This window comes from Mobula hypostoma, chromosome 12 (assembly GCF_963921235.1).
Source record: "Mobula hypostoma chromosome 12, sMobHyp1.1, whole genome shotgun sequence".
Taxonomy (NCBI): Eukaryota; Metazoa; Chordata; class Chondrichthyes; order Myliobatiformes; family Myliobatidae; genus Mobula; species Mobula hypostoma.
The window spans coordinates 81,944,657-81,965,802 of record NC_086108.1 but is presented as its reverse complement, the minus strand read 5'-3'; the positions used below and the strand labels follow the sequence as shown (position 1 = coordinate 81,965,802).

Here is a 21,146-nt window from a genome sequence, read left to right as displayed (position 1 = left end):
GTTAAAGCTTGTTTCTAGGAATATCAAAGAGAGATGGAAATTCACAGCCTAGGCTGAAGTCACAACAGCCAATAGTGGAAAAATTAATCTGGTTGACCGGGAGTGCAGACACATCAAGAGACGGCAGGAGGAGATCACAAAGATATTAAGTCAAAGAGGGATTTAAAAATGAAGTTGATCATTATAAAATTAAGGAATTGCTTAATCAGTAAAGGATGATAGTTGCATGGGATTAACTGAAAATGAATAAGCAGCAGAGTTTTAGTTGATCGCAAGTTTATGAGTGGGGGAAGCCAGTCAATGCATTAGAATATTTAAGACCGGAGGCAACAATAGATGGGAGCAGCAGCAGGTGAGCTGAGGAAGGTGGAGAGATGGAGCTAACTGGAGAAGGAAATAAATGGTCCACCTAATGGTATGTGTGGTGAGCAGCTCAGATCTTGACTAAACATGTTATTGAGGTTGTGTAATGTATAGCTCATTTTCAGGGAGATTGATTGAATAAATAGCCAAGAATGAAGACAGTGAATTCAATGTACTCATGTTTGGGTGAAGTACTCCCTACTTCTCCACTGGTAGAAGCCGGACAAGCAATCTGACAATTTAGGCACATGTTAGGAGTGGAGTGGGTCAAAGAGGTGATGATGGTAGGCTGATATCTGATGTCATCACTGCATGATGCTTTTTCGAACTCTGTTTGCGCGAGGCTGAACCTCAGGGAAAGGTGAAAGTGTGGTTAGAAAGGTTTACCAAAGATAAGTGCTAGACATGTTTACATGGCAAAATTTATTAAGTTCATTTGAGCTCACATGTGCATTTTACTGACAGATTACTTGTTTTATAAAGTCTTTGCTGTTTGCCTGAAACTTTTCACATTCAAACCAAAATACAAAGTGGGTAATGCATCTTTTAAAATCATTTTATTTAAGTTACTTTCAATATCTTTTTTTAATTAAAAAAAAGATCAACATTACAGCATACAAACATTCCCTGGGCAATACAAAATTTAACTGTAACACACATGGACAATGCACCATTGTTCGTTGAGCAGTGATGTTTAGGAATAAGGACAAAGACTTACTGGTTGCACTTTTTGCATGTTAGACTAACGGACAAATTCATTTCTCCCTTGACCTTTCCAGTCATTATCCACAAAGTACAATATTCCCTTTCTAGAGTCAGCTTCTTTATGGACTATGACCAACTATACTGACCAAACATGCGATCTATACAAGATGGACTAGATTTCTGTTTTTATTCCTCCTCCTCTGTTATGTTCGGAGTCTAATGGGATATTCCACACAGGCTTTTGAAAAACTGTATGGATAGAGAATTAAGCATTCTTCACAACACTAAACACATCTTTCACAGAATCAGGTCATTTCAGAGAGGCAGCCATGAAGGAGTGTACGATAGTAGGATTTAAAAAAAAAAACCAGGTTTGTCACAAAGACTGACCCATTTCATTATTTATCTGAAAAATATTTTGAAGGCAAATATTCATAAAGATACATCACATCCACCTTGATAAACATTTCAATGCCTAGTTTTATTTGAAACAGGTTTTCAAATAATATTTAACATCAGTGGGGAACTGCATCTTAAGCGACAAAAATGTTTTCATTGCAATGTTGGAAAACTAAAAGGATTTTTTTGCATAACAATACATTTACTCTCAAATAGCAAATATAACCACAAGGAAGATCATTGGCACAGGAAAGTGTACGTCTTGAAATTCTTTATGTCAGAGGAATATGTTCCTCTTTTGACAAGATACTGCAATATACTTATTGCAGTCTTTTGAATCAAATGATTATTGGCTACAATTTTGTGTAAACAAAGTTAGCATCATAGGCTATCTAATACATTCAACATAATTCAGAAGTATTTTAAATGGTCATTAAATCAAAACTATAATGAGTTTTGTCTTAAAGTATTGTATTTGGGTTCAGTAGATACTGCTATTCAAGGCTCTTTGTAGGATCTGAAATAAAAACCCTATTGCACATAGCATAGCCCTTCATGAATCCTCCATTTTGTCCCTCTTGTGTCTACCCTGATGGGATTCAAATTGGGATGGGTGACCATTTCAGCACTAAATTGGGCAGTTATGCCAGGCAGATCATCATTTGCCCTTCCCAGCTTGGTTGCATTAATAAAAGGCTTAGAAAAATTATTGAATTCCAATTTTGCTACAGTAAGATAAAATGCTGAATTAAGGTCACATTTCAACTTCCAATAGATGTTGACCAGCATTCAGTCACTTACTGGTGAGAGAATGTTGCCTTTAGGTTACAGAGTTGTAACATAACCTTCAGTACTACTTACAGATTTCTATCACAATAAGGCTAATGAATTCATTTAAAATTTATTTCAGAAGCAATAACTCAATGGTCCCATCAGTTCCTCAGATGTTACTTCATATGATATACTGTATATGGTATCATTTTCAAATGCTGAGATGAGTGGGGTGATCCCGCAATACTGCCACAACATTAATTTTCCTTAATTCATGCTTTATCTTGCTGACAATGATAGCACAAGTAATCATCAAGATTTTTTTATTTTTGTGAAAATTTAAATTATTAACAGGAAGGAGGTTAGAATGAATATTTACAATACTGCAGTGTGTGGCAGGGAACCAAGGAAAGAAGTCAGGATTAAAAAGGGCATTTATGAATTACAAAGGAGAATTTGTTTGTAGACTCCACGAAAAAGCAGAACTGCTTAAAGGTCTAGTAGTAAGGTTAAAGAGCTGTAACTAAACTGATTGAGTCATCTTCTGTTAAGTGCAAAGGAGCTATAGCTGGTGGAAAGAGAAATTTGAATAGTAAGGCACAGAAGGAACAGTCTCCTTCTTAAAAAAAAATAGTTTATGCAGATCTTGACAATAAAAACTAGCATGTCACCGCAAAATCCCCAGGACTTGACCCCAAGTCTGCCATTCTATGCCCATTCAATCAGACTAGTAGGAACAAAAGTATTCTGTTTGTCTTTTAATCGTGGATTGAAATAACACTTTTGTTTGTTAGGATATCTGGCGGAATGGCCCATTTAGAAGATACATTAGCAGTATGATCCAGTTTACTGTCTCTGATGTGAGTAGAAATGAGATTCAGTTTTTAAACTCAAAAACCATAAATGAAGATTGGGGCTGAGAGGAAAATTGGATCAGGCATGTTGAAAAGGCAGAACAAACTCAATGGGCCAAAATGGCCTAATTCTGCTCCTAAATTATGGTCTAAAGCGGAATGCTAATGCCTAAAGAGCTCGGGCTGCAGGGTTAGATTACCTGAAGCTAATCTACATTATTTAGTGCAACTTTTCTTTTGGTAAACCAATATGTGACTCAATCCAAAATTCAACTTCTGAGGTTAGTTTATGGCAACCGAAGGTTTACTTTACTGAAAGCGGCAAGAATGAATGTGGGTCCTTCTAAAAAGAGGAGGGAAACAGCTTGTCAAACTTGTTAATTTCTTAGTAGTTACCTCAAGAGGTTAAAATATTGGAGAAGTGTGACTGTAGGCAATCTGATTGTGCTTATCAGGACGAATCAAAGTTAAACAACAAAGGTCTCATGGGAAGAAGGAAACAGGAATTTCTAGACAGTAGACAGTATCTTTTTCCCCAGGGTTGAAATGTCTAAAACCGGAGGGCACGTATTTAAGGTGAGAGGAGGTAATTTCAAAGGAGATGTGAGGGACAAGTTCTTTACTGGTGGGTGCCTGGAATGTGCTGTCTGGGGTGGCGGTAGCGACAGATACATTAGAGACTTTTAAGAAACATTTAGATAGGCACATTAATGTGAGGAAAGTGGAAGGATATGGACATGGTGTAGACAGAGGATATTAGATTAATTGCCCATTTGATTACTAATTTACTTAGATCGACACAACACTACAGGCTGAAGAGTCTGTTCCTGTGATACAGTGTTCTATGTTCTACTAGAGGGAAAAATCCAGACCTGTTAATACCTAATCAAACAGCATCACACTCATTGGAATAAGTAATGAAAGGGATTAAAAAAAACATGCACCTATGACCTTTGAGTCAACTCCAGCTCCAAAATTGATCAAATAAAAATCTCTAATGTAGATGAAAGTATAGTATTTGGATTTACTTTGAAAAAACTCTCCAAAACGATTTCATAATGCACATGAACATCTTCTGAAGAACTGCTCAAACCTCATTTAAGGAGGCTTTGGGTTGTGAAAATCAGTCAGAAAGATCTATAGAAAATAGAAATGCATATTGGTACTCTAAGGGATGCTTTTTCAGAGACTATGAACAAGTCACAATTTCAAGCAGAGCAGATGGATTTTAATTTCACCTCTGGACTCTGCTGATAAGGCTATCCCTAAAGATGCCAGATGGCAAAAATGAACATATCATTTTGCAACAATAAGACCCCTTTACACTTGCATAGGAAATTGTGTGGAATGAAATATTAGTAGCTTCTAATTAATGCTAACCACTTCATTGCCCATGTTAATAATAACTAGTAAAATAATAGACAGTCAAGTAAATCTTCTATCAACCCACTGATGTCCGCATTAGAAGCGATACCATAAATCAACAATCATTTTGGCTCTGGTGAGCATGCAATTTTCAGCATTTTTGCTCATTGGCATTAGAATTATTGAAGTAGACGTTGGCAATTTGCAACTGACAGCACTGTGCAGCTCCTACAGATAGACTGCTAATAAATAGTTAAAAAGACAACTAGGCTAGAAACTAAACAACCAGCACTCTCATTATCAGGTGGCTAATGTACTAAAATTTTATTCTGAGATCCAGCAAAAATAAAAAAGGCACTTGTGGCCATCTGTGCCTTTGGCTTGGTGGTCCTTAGTGGACACTGTCATTTGATGAAAGACTGACCTCCAAGATGTGTTACTCTTGGTATACTGTGACTGTATAGTAAGGCAGAAGATCAAAGGCCTATTCATTAACATATGGCAACAAAAACCTTGCATACAAAAGGACAAACTTAAAAAGTCTCCTGCATTTCACCAAGTAATTCATAAATTGGCACAAAATGGAGGCTAATAAAGTAGTGGTGGGAATAGTATGCAACCCACTCACCACACATTCATTTGTTACCACAATTCAGCCTACACAGTCTCATTAGTTTCCAGTGATTCCCAGGAGGTAATTTACATTATTCTCACTATAATATTCTATGGTAGCCTTTCAGCAGATTCAGCCTGCAATACAGTAGCAAGAGTGATGTAGTCAACCCGCAAATATATCTTCCATATTTCTAAAAAGTTTCAATTAGACTGAAGAAAAAATAATGATCTTAACCCTTAACAGCATTAACCTAAACATATGTCAAAATGTCTCCAGGATGTTGCATCTGTACTTCTGTTCAGTCTTCCTTCACCATTGTTTGTAATTAACAAAGGTTCACATTGGTTGGGTGTTTTAAATTAACCATAGCATACTTATAATCTAAAAATGAATTTGATTGCAAGTTAGCCAACAATATTTCTAAATAGAGGTGAACATTTTGATTAAAAGCTGATACACTTACATTTTAACAAAGCAAACTGCAACTTTAAAAAAGCTCTTATTGAACATTGTACAAATACCTTAAAAACCTAACCAGAAAATAGTGCTTATTTCATGACTTTACGACATAAATAGTGCTTTAGTACATTTTCCATGGGCTATTGAAGAGATTAATGCACTGTATATTCTGAAGGTGTTCTGTCCATTAAGACATTGCTTAAGTAGCAACCACAGCCCAGCTGCCTATTTCTGAATTCATTTGAATTTCCAAACACTGCCATATTCTATTCATAAATCTACTTGCAGAAGATTGACCACAATGACTCAAAACTGGCTGCAGATTACTGCTCTTGAAACAAGTCAGGTATTTCCAGTGTAGTTTTATGCTCACTGCCAGTCTAAATCAAAATTTGATAGTGTGGGGATGGCTAGATAAGCTAAAATATCCAGATGTTCTAGTGCGGAAAAAAAGGAACATTAAAGTTTACTGTACATGTTTCAACTACTTTAAAGTTGACAAGAAACATAGTGTGTGACAATTTAATTGCTAATCTGCCAAATTTGTGAGATTGGATTTTTGAAAGTTAGTTGCTTGGTTTTCTCACCATACAGATTTCTTATGACTGATCTAGCTACATACCCAGAATTGTGTTAAAGTGGCTTTTAAGCACTAATTAGGTGGCAACCAACCAATCCAATTTTATTTGATTTCAGACTAAGTGGGAATGAGAATTTGCTGTTCTTTTCAGAACCAATAATACAATATATTTCATTGACCCTCCCTGTACAAGTCTATGAATCATCACAGAAAATCTAAAAATTTTCAAGATAGGTAAATTAATTTTATTTCCATTGGGGTTACTAGCTTAAACAACTTTCTTCCTTGGTTGGAAAGTGCTGAGAATTTCTTTGTCAAACCCTTATGGGTTAATGCATTGTAAATTCAAATTGATACTTCAACTCAACACACAGAAGCCAAGGAAGAAACGGGTAATTTCTCTCAGGTCCATCACATTAAAGATGGTTTAAATTTCCTGTATCAATTTACCAATTCATGCCAAGCCTCTACTGTAGTGATAATGCCAAAGACATTCCAAGGGTTATATGCTTCACTGACATCTTTCTTTCCCATTCCCTTTTCTCCTAAAGCACAAGTAGCCATAACTGATAATTTGACTGTCGCACCACAAGCTCAACTATGTAATGGACAAGTGCACAATACCAATAAGATTACTGGTTTAAAAGCGGATAGAAATTCATCAATGAAAGTTTAAGTCAAATGTTAACCCTTTTGTAACAATATGTACTACAGGACACACTGGAAATGAGAATCCACCCAACCGGATGGAGTTTACTAAATAGTACTCAGATACAGTGCAAGAGCTTGAGCTGTGTTCTATATTTCTATATGGCTATTCTGTATGTGTCAGTAAATGCTTACCATGCAAGCTCATCTTATTGGTGCCACAGAAAGATGCTAAAAGGATTTTCTACAGAGGAGGAGGGAAGTTTCAGGCAGTTCAGTCTGCAGCAATATGGGAAGAGGCTTGGGTGCAAATCATCTAGTTGCACATGTTACATATAAAGGGAAAAATACAAATTCTTTTAAGACCCTGTGAAATGAAAACAATGAATCTTTCATGGTTATAAACTGTTTGATGTCATGTATATTCTGTAAACCCAGTGATAAATATACATACTATGTAGGTGCCCTCTTTTCTCATAATTTACTGGGTTGGTAACTTAAGACATAGTAATATAACATGCATGAATTTACTAGTGTAGGTGAATATTACACACTTGCCCATAACATATTCTATTTCTATTGTAAAAGGTGTTAAAATGTAATTTTTAAAACAAATTAAGGCCATCTTTAAAACAGAATGCAAATTTATGGTGCGATCAAAATAATGTGATACAAGACATTGTAATGAAACATCAGTTAATAACTCTCCAACTAAAATTCTAACACCTATTGCATAAAGGGCAATAAAGATTAGACTCTGAGCTTCTCAAAACAAAATAAACATTGTTAACATCAATCTCATTGGAAAATGGCAGCTGGTCATATGAATTTTTAAAAAATGAGTGTTGCCTTTATTAAAGGATTAATCTAATATTTAATAATGCTCCAGGTTGCAATTAAAAAATGTAACACAATAGACACACTCATGAAGAGAGTACATTCTTGTTCACCAAGATTCCTCTTTGCAAAAGCACCTGGAACCTATTAAATATTCCAACAAACAAATCGTGACCTAAAATGAACAGATTTATCAGATGCTCTATTATACAAATAAAATTAAATCTCTATAACGTAGTACCACAAAGGATTTTGTTACTCCAAACTCTGGGAACTATAATACACAAATTAACAAGCTCTTCTTTCACCAAGATTGTATGAAAATCTTAATTAAATCCTCCGCAGTTACTACTGAAAGCATTAGATAAAAATTTCCTCTTTCATATATTCACAAGCACAATCAAATTATCCTTCTCCATACAAAATCTTCAAAGAACAAGACAGACTTGCATTAAGTCTTGAACAACTCTTGGCAAGGTTTGCTTTGCAACAGTGCCTGCAATCTGCAACCTGGGAGTCTGTGCACCTTCTCCAAATTGAATGGTGCCTAAAGCCATCTGGTACAGTGCTTAGTCATTCAGCACTAATTAAGTTAATTGACACCAAGCATTGTCCAAAGGAATCTCCAGTTGTTTTTATGGATCCATATCATCAAAATCACTTTTAGATTCACCAAGCATCATTGGTGATTCTGAGCCCTAAGTTTGAAATAAAAACAGAGGCGTTACAAGTCAGACCTTATTAGGCTTAAAAATTGCAGTACCTTAAAGATAACAACACTTGCATGCTGCAAAGCCATGATGAAAAGAGAAATATAGAATGGTTTTCTCAGTTTCTTGCATTTGTTCTAAAACGCACTAAACCTTTTGAGAGAAAAATATAAAAACATCAAAAACACAGAAGAAATGAGTCATTTGAAACAGAAATACAGATGAATGGCATTTTGAATAAGGTTTTGGACCAGTATATTAACCTCTCTCTTGCAGATGTTCTCAGAAGATCCTGTGCACTGAATTTTAAGACCATAAGACATAAGAGCAGAATTAGGGCATTCGGCCGATTGAGTCTGCTTCACCAATTTTGGCTGACTTATTATCCCTCTCAACACTTTCCTCCCCATAAACCTTTGACACCCTTACTAATCAAGAATCTATCAACCTCCACTTTAAGTATACAAAATGACTTGGCACCCACAGCCGTCTGTGGCAATGAATTGTACAGATTCATTACCGACTGGCTAAATAAATTCCCCTGCATTTCTGTTCTAATGGAGACATCCCACTATTCTGAGACTGTCCCCTCTGGTTCTAGACTCCTCCACGATAGGAAACATCCTCTCCACATCCGCTCTATTTAGGTCTTTCAATAATTGATCGGTTTCAGTGAGTTTCCCCCTCATTCTTCTAAACAGCGAGCAGCGAGTACAGGCCCAGAGCCATCAAACATTCCTCTCATTGGTTAACTTTTTTATTCTCATAAACCCCTTCTGGATCTTTTCCAATACCAGCACATCCTTTCTTAGGTAAGAGGCCCAAAACTGCTCACAAAATTCCAATGTCTTACAGAGTCTCAGCATTACATCCTGCACTCTTGTAGTCCAAGGGGAACACCTCATGCAAAATCTAAATTCTATGAGGAAGAAAGTAGATGGTTTATTTTTCTTTAGGAATCTATTAATAAAGTTAACTCTGCAGAATATAAATGTAAAATCTGCAATAAAAAACATCAACAGGTCCGCTTTAATCTTTATCTCCTGAGAGGGACTGAATTAGTGTAGTCATTGCATCGTAAAATGCACATGAACTTGAGGGCGGAGGTTTGATACCAAGAAGAATTAAACTGCAATGTATTCACTAATTTATATTAAAATGATAGCATTTTAAAAATAGGACCATGTTTCCATTTTAAAATACACCACTACTTAGATGTTATACTTCCAACTTTGACAATCATTAAATTAATTGCATGGACAAGTTCCTGAGTTGTAAAATACATCAATATTTAAGTTTGTTTTTAATATTTATTATATTGTAAGTTCACAATATTTACCTGTCATTTTATTCATAATATTTTGTAGCTGTTTTCCTGAAATTTACATTGAATTATTAAGGAAGTCCTCTTACCTGTCGAAGAGTTCTATCTCCATTCTCTGCAGCTGGGCTGCCTTCTGAACCATTACTGCTCCCAGATTGTTCCTTCTCATTCAAAAGGGCTGTAGCATAGGCTAATGTATCCTGTTGCAAAATAAGTTGATATCTTAGGGTTTTATTTTGTTGTGACATTTAAATCTAGGCTGTCTTGAAGTCAAAAAAAGTTCTCCAGTTAAGACTGAATTTTAATCTGAAAAGACTTTTTTATACAGCAATATACACAAGCTCGGGACAACCAGTCTTTCTGTAACTGCATAAATATCTTTTGAAGTGCAAAAACTGTTGTTCATTTATAAAACTGAACAAATAACAGCATATTACAGGCAAAGATCCTTCGACCCACAATATCTATGCCAAACATGATGCCAAATTAAATTAAATCTCTACTGCCTGCACATGATTTCTATCTCTCCTTACCCTGGATATTCATGTGACTGTGGCGACCCACTTTCTGGCACCCACGAACCGACTCACAACAGCGCGCGCAGGCAGAGGGCCGGCCCCAAAAAGGGCGCCAGGCCATCTTCACCAGCAGGGGGAAAATCCCGCACGCGGAAAGGGTCTGGGAATATGCATTCCCCACAGCAGTCCCGCCCAGGGAGGGCGGGAACGGGAAGGTTTTAAAGCAGGCTGCGAAGTTTGAATAAATCTCTTTATCGCAACTCCAACTCACCGGCTCCGTGTGGTTATTCTAGCGCTGTGTGTAGCGCACCGTTACATTTGGTGACCCCGACGGCCCAAACGATATTTGGGCCAGAGATGACCGACGCCGCATCTGTTCACGCAGTTTTGTTACAACTGCCAGGCTTTTGGCTGCTGAGACCCTGTCTGTGGTTGGAACAGGCAGAAGCACAATTCCACATTCGGCAGATAACCTCGGAGTCCACTCGCTACTACTACGTGCTGAGCTCCCTCGACCAGGAGACTGCCGCACAAGTTGAGGAGTTTATACAGTTGCCCCCGGAGAACGGCAAATACACAGCATTCAAAGCCCTGCTCATAAGGACTTTCGGACTCTCACGGCGCGAACGAGCACGCCGCTTAATGCACCTGGATGGTTTGGGAGACAGGCCGCCGTCAGCATTAATGAACGAAATGCTGGCCCTGGCTGAAGGACACAAACCCTGCCTCATGTTTGAGCAGGCGTTCCTAGAGCAACTGCCCGAGGACATACGCCTGCTGCTATCCGACACAGATTTCAGCGACCCCCGGGAGGTGGCGGCCCGAGCAGATGTGTTGTGGAATGCCAAGAAGGAGAGAGGGGCATCCGTCGCACAGATCACCAAGCCGTGTACCCAACGACAGACCAGACCAGGCCCGGCAGCAGAGCCCAACGAACAATGGTGCTTCTACCACCAGCGGTGGGGCACAGAGGCCCGCCGCTGTAGACCACCCTGCAAATTCCCGGGAAATGCCAAGGCCCAGCCGCCGCTGATGGCTACGGCGGCTGGCCATCAGGACAACCTCTTGTATTTCTGGGACAAGCGGTCAGGACGCCGATTTTTGGTCGACACCGGAGAGGAGATCAGCGTTTTACCTCCAATGAGTTACGACACCCGCAACAGAGAACCGGGACCACACTGAGGGCCGCAAATGGCAGCACAATACGAACCTACGGCACCCGCATGGTGCGGCTACAGTTCAGCTCCAGCCAGTTCACGTGGGACTTCACACTGGCCGCCGTGGCCCAACCACTCCTGGGGGCAGATTTTCTGCGAGCCCACAGCCTGCTGGTCGACCTGCAAGGGAAGCGACTAGTCCACGCCAAGACTTTTCAAACGTTCTCCCTGGGTGAAGCCAAGTTGCCAGCCCCATACCTGGACTCCATCACGTTGTCCAACAATGAATTCACCAGGGTCCTGGCGGATTTCCCATCAGTACTGACACCGCAGTTCATGGCAGCCATGCCCAGACATGGAGTACAGCACCACATCCCGACCCAGGGACCACCCCTCCACGCCCGTGCTCCAAGGCTTCCCCTGGACAAGTTCCGACTGGCGAAGGAGGAGTTCAAGAAGATGGAGGAATTGGGGATCATACGACGGTCCGACAGCCCATGGGCCTCCCCCCTGCACATGGTGCCCAAGGCAACTTGGGGGGGGGGGTACTGGAGACCATGCGGTGACTACCGCAGGCTGAACGAGGCTACAACGCCAGACCACTACCCTGTGCTGCACATTCAAGACTTTGCAGCAAACCTACACGGCGCAAGGATCTTTTCCAAGGTAGACCTCGTCCGGGGATACCATTAAATCCTGGTACATCCAGACGACATCCCCAAAACAGCACTTATCACCCCGTTCGGACTTTTCGAATTCCTCCGAATGCCGTTTGATCTAAAGAATGCCACACACACTTTCCAGTGGCTAATGGACGCGGTGGGACGCGACCTGGACTTTGCATTCATCTATTTGGACGACATCCTTATAGCCAGCAGTAGTCGGCAGGAGCATCTGTCCCACCTCCGCCAGCTCCACTCCCGCCTGAGCGAATTCGGCCTTACAATCAACCCAGCCAAATGCCAGTTCGGACTCGATACCATCGACTTCCTGGGCCACAGGATTACTAAAGACGGGGCAACCCCGCTGCCCGCCAAGGTAGACGCGGTCCGCAACTTCCCCCGACCCAACACAATCAAAGGCCTGCAGGAGTTTGTGGGTATAGTGAATTTCTACCACCATTTCCTCCCCTCAGCAGCCCGAACCATGCACCCCCCTCTTCACTCTAATGTCAGGTAAGGGCAAGGACATTACCTGGGACGAAGAGGCCGCAACCGCTTTCGTTAAAACCAAAGAAGCCTTGGCAAACGCCGCGATGCTAGTGCATCCCAGAACGGACGTTCCTACTGCCCTCACAGTGGACGCATCCAACACAGCAGTCGGTGGAGTGCTGGAACAACTCATCGAGGGTCGCTGGCAACCCCTGGCATTCTTCAGCAAACACCTACGACCACCTGAACTCAAATACAGTGCTTTCGACCGGGAGCTATTGGCACTATTCCTGGCAATCTGGCATTTCAGGTACTTCTTAGAAGGTTGGCCCTTCACCGCGTTCACAGACCACAAACCACTTACCTTTGCGTTCATGAAGGTGTCCGACCCCTGGTCGTCCCGCCAGCAGCGACATCTGTCCTACATCTCCGAGTACACGACGGACATCCGGCATGTCTCGGGAAAGGACAACGTCGTGGAGGACGCACTATCCAGACCTACCACACAGGCCCTGTCCCAGGGGGTGGACTATGCAGCGCTGGCAGAGGCACAGCAGGCAGACGCTGAGATCCCCAGTTACAGGACTGCAGTCTCCGGTTTGCAGCTCCAAGACCTCCCCATAGGCCCAGGTGAGAGGACCCTACCATGTGACGTAGCTACCGGACAACCCCGCCCCGTCGTCCCAGCAGCCTGGCGCCGGCGGGTTTTCGAATCCATTCACAACTTAGCGCACCCCTCCATCAGGACAACCGTCCGGCTGGTCTCCAACAGATTTGTGTGGCATGGGCTGCGTAAACAGGTCAGTGAATGGGCCAAAACGTGCATGCAGTGCCAAACGGCCAAGGTGCAGTGGCACACCAAGGCTCCGCCGCAGCAGTTCGAACCCACCCGCCGGAGGTTCGACCACATTCATGTGGATATCATGGGGCCCCTGCCAGTGTCGCGAGGAGCGCGGTACCTCCTAACTATCGTAGACCGGTTCACCAGATGGCCAGAGGCAGTCCCGCTCACTGACACCACCTCTGAATCCTGTGCCCGAGCACTGATCGCAACCTGGGTAGCCCGCTTCGGGGTACCAGCCCACATTACCTCCGACAGGGGCGCCCAGTTCACCTCCAGCCTGTGGTCGGCTATGGCCAGACTTTTAGGATTGCAGCTACACCACACAACTGCCTACCACCCACAGTCGAACGGACTAGTGGAGCGTTTCCACCGTCACCTGAAGTTGGCTCTCATGGCCCGCCTGGAGGGGCCTAACTGGGTGGACGAGCTTCCCTGGGTCCTGCTCGGAATCCGCACGGCGCCCAAAGAGGATCTGCACACCTCGTCGGCCGAGTTGGTGTACGGCGCACCCCTGGTAGTCCCAGGAGAGTTCATACCAGCCCCAAGGGGGCAAGAGGAAGAACCCACAGCAGTCCTGGACAGACTACGGGAGAGGCTCGGTAACCTGGCCCCCATCCCCACTTCACAGCACGGACAGAGCCCGACCTGCGTACCCAAAGACCTGCAGAAGTGTAAGTTTCTTTTTGTACGACGGGGCGGACACCAGGCACCGCTACAGCGGCCCTACGAGGGGCCGTTTAAGGTGATCAGGAACAACGGATCCACGTTCGTGCTGGTCATTGGGGGGAGAGAGGAGGTTTTCACAGTGGACCGACTCAAATCGGCCCATGTGGACTTGGCGCAGCCGGTCCAGGCTCAGGCACTGCGGCGCAGGGGCAGACCTCCCAAACAGAGGCCGATCCAGACTGTGGACATTGGGGGAGGTATCGCCGGTTCTGGGGGGGGGGGTTATGTGGCAACCCACTTTCTGGCACCGACGAACCAGCTCACAACAGCGTGCGCAGGCTGAGGGCCGGCCCCAAAAAGGGCGCCAGGCCATCTTCACCAGCAGGGAGAAAATCCCGCGCGCGGAAAGGGTCTGGGAATATGCATTCCCCACAGCAGTCCCGCCCAGGGAGGGCGGAAACGGGAAGGCTTTAAAACAGGCCGCGAAGTTTGAATAAATCTCTTTATCGCAACTCCAACTCACTGACTCCGTGTGGTTATTCTAGCGCTGTGTGTAGCGCACCGCTACATGACCAGCTTAAATGCCACTTTCGTATCTGCTTCCACCACTACCGCTGGCAGCCTGTTTCAGGCACCTACAAACTGCGTTAAAAATAAACTGCCCACCCATCTCCCTTTGACATCTCCCCCCATTTAGAATGAATGTCTTTCGTTCTTGTCAATTCTACTTTGGCAAAAAATAGATTTTGACTGTTTAAGGCAACAAATATAAAATACTGGAGGAACTTAGCAGGTCAAGCAGTATCTAGGGAAATGAATCAACAGTCGACATTTCTGGCCGAGATCTTCTTCAGGACTGTCCATCTATGGTCCTTCCTCATTTTATAAACTTGTACAAGGCCTCCACTCAGCCGCCAACACTCTCAAGAAAATAAACCAAGATCATCCAACCTCTGCTGATAGCTTTAATCTAGGCAGCAAACTGGTGAACCTCTTCTGTAGTTTTCCAAAGCTTTCATATCTTCCTTTAATTGGGTGACCAGAATTGCACGCAATACTCCAAGTGTGACTTAACCCAAGTTGTATATAGCTGCAATATGACTTCCTAACGCTCATATTCAATCAATGCAAGCATGCAATACACCACTTTAAACATTTTGCCTACTTGTGTGGCCACTCTCAGAGAACCAGGGACTTAGACTGCAAGATCCCTCTATACACTAATATTGTTAAAGGTCCTGTAACCAACTGTATAGTTACACCTTAAACTTGACATCCCAAAGTGCAACAACTCACACTTGTCCAGATTAAACTCCATGTACCATTTCTCTGTCCATATCTATAACTAATCTATTGTCTGCTGTATCCTTTGACAACCTTCTTCACTCTTCTCAACTCCTCTAATCTTTATGTCATCTTCAAACTGAGAGCCCAATTGGACATATCAAGCCCCACAAAGTGCTTCCTGTGCTCAGACCTATGAGATACAGAGCAACAATGGATGAGGGAGCCTGGAATTGAGTTCCTGCCCTACTTTCATTCGTAGAAATCATGGAAAGCAAAGAGAGAAAAAGTCATTCTGGACCATTCCCTACAGCTTAATTCCAGTTGTTTTGAACCCACAGCAGATGGAAAGAGAGCAAGCTCAGAACAGTGCAAAAGGGGGTAAAGGGACAGCTTTGCTTGGAAGTAGAGTTAATTCTAAGAATTATTATTCTGTTCCAGCACCTGAAATTGTAGTACAGAGCTAAGGGAATGCAACATTACTAAATCATGGCACTATTCATAAAAACAAAAATAGAAAATAATGGAGATACTCATCTGATCAGGCAGCACCAATGGAGAAAGAAACAAGTTAATGTTTCAGGTCAATGATGACCTTTCATCAGAACTGGTAAAGTGAGGAAGACAAATCTATCTTAAGTTGCAGAGGGTGAAGTAACAAAAGTGAATGTTTTTGATAGCAGAGATCAATGTTATCTAGGTGAAATTACTGCTCTCAGCGCTGCCTAAAGAGGAGAGTTAATGCTGAGTTATCTAGTGAAGTGAACAAAGGAGAATGATAGAAAGTAAGAAAATCAACTTGCCAGAACTATGAGATGCAGAGCGTATCAGTTGCTGGAAATCGAAAAATCCTGGAAATACTCAAAATCTGCAGATCAGATAGCACTAACGACTAAATACAAAACCAAGGTAGATATAGAATATAGAAGATATAGATATAGATATAGAACATATATAAATAATTCAATTTTATTTTGATTAGTGATATTCCATATTCCCCCTATACCCCATCTCATGCTTCTAAAGCAATGTCAAAGGAATAAAGGGACACTAAAAGAACCATCAATTTTCATTTTGATTGTACAGAAAAGCCAAATAAACTGCCACTCTTTCTTTGCCTGCCATTGTTACAATAAAGAACTGAATTGATTTTATTTCTTACATCCTTCACATACACCAGTAAAAATCTTTACATTACGTCTCTGTCTGAATGCGCAATGTGACGGAGCAAGTAAATGAGGAAGCTGACATACCTGTGCTGAAATTGTGCGCTGAAAGGTCTTTGCTGTTGAGGTTTCATTTGATATGTTGCTTTGCGGGGCCCAATAATGTTCCGACATCTAACCCAAAGGAGGAAAAAAAAGGTACAATCTTTATCAGTCTCCTGGTATAAGAGTAAGTCTTCAATTTCTTCAATATTTCAAGATACTCCGGAAGCAAGCCAGTTAAAAATTTCAGTAACTTATCAGACATGAGGTCAGTATTGAAGAGCTTGTCACTCTGATCTTTACTTAAATTCTGGATTTTGTGAACAGCAACTCTGAAAGGTTTGGAAAAGTGTTTAAAAACACAAGAAACACAAGGAGCAACTTATTCTACTCCATCGTTCAATAAGATCTTAGCGCCACTGAACTGCATTAACTTAATATCCCTGGATTCCATTAATACCAAAAACCTATCAAAATGTGTTGTGAACATATTTAGTGATTGAGCCTTCAGAGCTTTCTTTAGCTGCAGAGTTCCAAAGATTCATTAACTATCTCAAGGGCTCCTGACTTGGGGAACTCTGACGTGTCTATCCACGGCCTCCTCTACTGTAAAGATGAAGCCACACTCAGGTTGGAGGAACAACACCTTATATTCTGTCTGGGTAGCCTCCAACCTGATGGCATGAACATTGACTTCTCTAACTTCCGCTAGGCCCCACCTCCCCCTCGTACCCCATCTGTTACTCATTTTTATGCACACATTCTTTCTCTCACTCTCCTTTTTCTCCCTCTGTCCCTCTGAATATACCTCTTGCCCATCCTCTGGGTCACCCCCCCCCCGTCTTTCTTCCCGGACCTCCTGTCCCATGATCCTCTCGTATCCCTTTTGCCTATCACCTGTCCAGCTCTTGGCTCTATTCCTCCCCCTCCTGTCTTCTCCTATCATTTTGGATCTCCCCCTCCCCTTCCAACTTTCAAATCCCTTACTCGCTCTTCCTTCAGTTAGTCCTGACGAAGGGTCTCGGCCTGAAACGTCGACTGCGCCTCTTCCTATAGATGCTGCTTGGCCTGCTGCATTCACCAGCAACTTTGATGTATGTTGCTTGAATTTCCAGCATCTGCAGAATTCCTTTTGTTTGGGGAACTATAGGTTGGGATTACCTGCTCTAGCTGAAGAAACCTCTTCACATTCCTGAATAGTTTAATATTCAGTTTCGGGTTTGTAATCCCTTATTCCAGACACATTAGCCAAGAGAATCCCATCTAACAGCTATCCTGCATGTTCCAAGAGAACTGTGTACTGTTCAAAAAGGTCACCTCACATTCTTCTACTTACTCTACAACATGGCATACCAGAATCAATTGGCAAACCTTTGCTGAATTCTCTAAATCTCAACTATTTTCCTCTTTAGGTAGGAAGACTGGACCAGTACATAATACTTCTATTGCAATTTCACCAGGTCCTGTGTTATTTGACCCAGATACATCTTGTATTTTCATTCTTTTCAAATGAAGGGCAGCATGCTTCTGGTATTCCTAATTACTCTCTTTCCCTGCATGTTAACAAACTGGGTTCCTCTTTCAAGTCTCACCGTAAAAGAAAACAAATCAACATATTTTTGCTACCAAAGGACATCTACAGTGTCTTTTCACTTTAATTTGTCAATGAAACGCTTTGTACTCTATACTAATAATACAAAGGATGGCAATGCAAACTTGGAAAAAGTACACTTTAACACCATCTAACCTCATTACAATCAAAGACATACATTTTATTATAAATAGCTGGGAAACTGCAGCACCTCACCAGTCACAGCATCCAGCTAAAAATAACATGCTTATCCCTAGTAACAGACAAAAAATGCTGGATGAACTCAATAGGTCAAGAAGCAACTATGGATAGGAATAAACAGTTGATATTTTGGGCCAAGACCCTGCCTGATCTGCTGAGTTCCTCCAGCATTTTATGTGCGTGTCTCTGGATTTCCAGCATCTGCAGAATCTCTTGTTTATCACTTGCTCATTCTACATTTTACTGACCATTAGCTGACATTTAACCCACCCAGTATATTGCTCATAAAAAACTTCCAAACCAATTTTCTTTAATCCCTATGTGGCTAAGAAATGCCTTCTGAAAGACCAACACACATGGGCTGGTTTGTCCATATAATGGAATAACAATTTCATGAGTAATTCTTACAGGTTTTTCACCAATAAAGTGTCCAATCCACTTACTGGTTTCTAAATGTCACGTTAACATTTCCTTGATAATATATTCCAGCATTTTCGAAACCAAAGATGTCAAGCTTACTGCTATCAGAATCAAAATTAGATTTAATATTACTGGCATATGTCGTGAAATTTGCTGTTATGCGGCAGCAGTACGATGCAATACAGTATAATAAAAACTATAAATTACAGTGATAAGTACATACATTAAAAAAAGTTAAATTAAATACATATTGAAAACAAAAAAAAAAGTAGTGAGGTAGTGTTCATGGATTCAATGTCCATTCAAAAATCTGACAGCAGAGGGTAAGAAGTTATTCCTGAATTGCTGAGTGTGTGCCTACAGGCTCCTGTACCTCCTTCCTGGTGGTAGCAACAAGAAGACGGGATATACTGAGTGCTGGATGTCCTTAATGATGGATACCACCTTTTTGAGACATTGCTCCTTGAAGATGTCCTGGATGATAGGGAGGCTAATGGCCATGATGCAGCTGACTGAGTGAACAACTTTGTGCAGCTTATTTCGATCCTGTGCAGTGCCTCCCCACCCTCCAACCCCAATACCAGATGGCGATGCAGCTAGTTAGAATACTCTCCACTACAGAAATCTGCAAGTGTCTTTGGTGACATATGAAAGCTCCTCAAATTCCTCATGAAATATAGCCACTGTCATGCCTTCTTGGTAACTGCCTCGATAAGTTGGGCCCAGGATAGATCGTCAGAGATGATTATACCCAGGAACTTGAAATTGCTCACCCTTTCCACTTCTGATCCCTCTACGAAGACTGGCTTGTGTTCCCTCATCTTATCCTTTCTGAAGTCCACAATAAATTCTTTGGTTTTACTAAAGTTGAGTTCAAAGTTATTGTTGTGACATCACTCAACAAAAAATAAAGAAAATTGTAAAGCATGAAAAACTAAAAATTCAAACCTGAAATGTCAGCACTTCAGAAGTATTTGCTCAGTACTTAGTTGAACCACCTCTCGCAACTATTACAACCAGCAGTTTTTCTGGATAAGTCGCTATTAGCTTTGCACAATGTGACGGAGCAAGATTTGCCCACTTGCAAACTTGCTCAAGCTGTGCCAGATTAGTTGGGGAGTGACAGTGGACAGAAATCTTGAGGTCTTGCCAGTTATGTTCGAGTGGGTTAAAGTCAGGACTCTGGCTGGCCCACTCAAATACATCAAATTTCTTCATCTAAAGCCACTCCATGGCTGCCCTGGCAGTGTGCTTTGGGTCACCGCCCTGATGAAAGAAAACCTTCCTTCCTGGTTTAAGCTTTCTGGCAGAGGCTAGCAGGTTTTTATCCAGGATCTCTCTATATTTAGCAACATTAATCTTTCCTGCTGCTGAAAAGCATCCCCATAGCATGATGCTACCTCCACCACACTTGATAGCAAGAATGGCATTACCTGGCGGATGAGCAGTATTAGATTTATGTACGACTTAGAGTTGAAGTCAAAAAGTTTCACTTCAATTTCATCCGACCACAAGACCTTCTTCCACATCTTTATAGTACCTTCTAAGTGATGCTTTGCAATGTCTTTAGGAGCAAGGATATGCTTTTTTTTCCTAGCCAGGGCTTCTTCCTTGCCACTCTTTCATAAATACCCTTTATGTGCAAGGTTTTAGAGATTGTGGAGCCGTGAACTTCATCTCCAGTTGCAGCAACTGACTTCTGCAGCTCACTCAGAGTGACTGTTGGCATTACAGTAGCCTCTCTTCTCCAGCAACTAAGTAGAGAAGGGTGGCCCGACGTAGGCAGAGTGGCTGCGGGATTCACATTTTTCCATTTTTTCACGATGGACTGCAATGAGCTCCGAGGTATGTTCAGTAGCTTTGAGACAGTCTTGTGCCCCCAAATTTTTTGCTTCTCTGTTATTATTTCCCTGACTTGTTTTGAAAGCCCTTTTGTCCTCATTTTGATTTGGTCTGTTAAAAAACTACCAAACTGTTGGACCTAACAGAGAGAGGTTGCGTTTATTCTTATGGATTCACTGAAAGCAGGTGATCTTCCAATATCAACACATATTGATGAACATTATCAATAAATAAGGTAATATATTTCTCCTGCAGTAGGTCAGTGTAGTAATTACAAAGGCGATGAATAATTTTTTAGCCTCACAATATTGGTTTTCAATTTTCAGTAAGCTGTTGACAGCTTTTGGAATTTTTCTTTTGATTTGACATGATGCACAATGTTTTGTAGATTAGCTCAAAAAATTACTTTGATGTATTTGAAACTAAGCAAATAAGACAGTAAATTGTGAAAACAGTTGTGAGCAGTGAATTCTTTTTCAAGGCACTATATATATAAAACTATTATATAATGATCCCTAGAAGTCCCATATCTACCAGATACTCAACCATTTCATTACAGAATACTAAATCTCTCATTTAAAGAACTTTCTTTAAATAGTCTCTAACCTGATTTTTCCTCCCAACAGATTCTAC

The 21,146-nt window shown here is 41.6% G+C and overlaps 1 protein-coding gene across 5 annotated transcripts in view; it reads right to left on the bottom strand.

Annotated features, from left to right (window-relative positions):
- Positions 1-420: 420 nt before the first annotated feature.
- usp24 (ubiquitin specific peptidase 24) overlaps positions 421-21,146 on the bottom strand; it is a 262,902-nt gene continuing 242,176 nt past the window's right edge. For 3 of the 5 annotated variants that reach the window (XM_063064478.1, XM_063064479.1, XM_063064481.1), the window contains 3 exons: positions 16,505-16,591; positions 9,721-9,831; positions 421-8,295 (listed from right to left, as the gene is read on the bottom strand). In XM_063064478.1, coding sequence (XP_062920548.1) covers positions 8,233-8,295; positions 9,721-9,831; positions 16,505-16,591 — 261 coding nt within the window. In that variant the 3' untranslated portion in view covers positions 421-8,232. The remainder of the gene's footprint in view (positions 8,296-9,720; positions 9,832-16,504; positions 16,592-21,146) is intronic. The other 2 variants (XM_063064480.1, XM_063064482.1) reach the window with 1 other exon arrangement.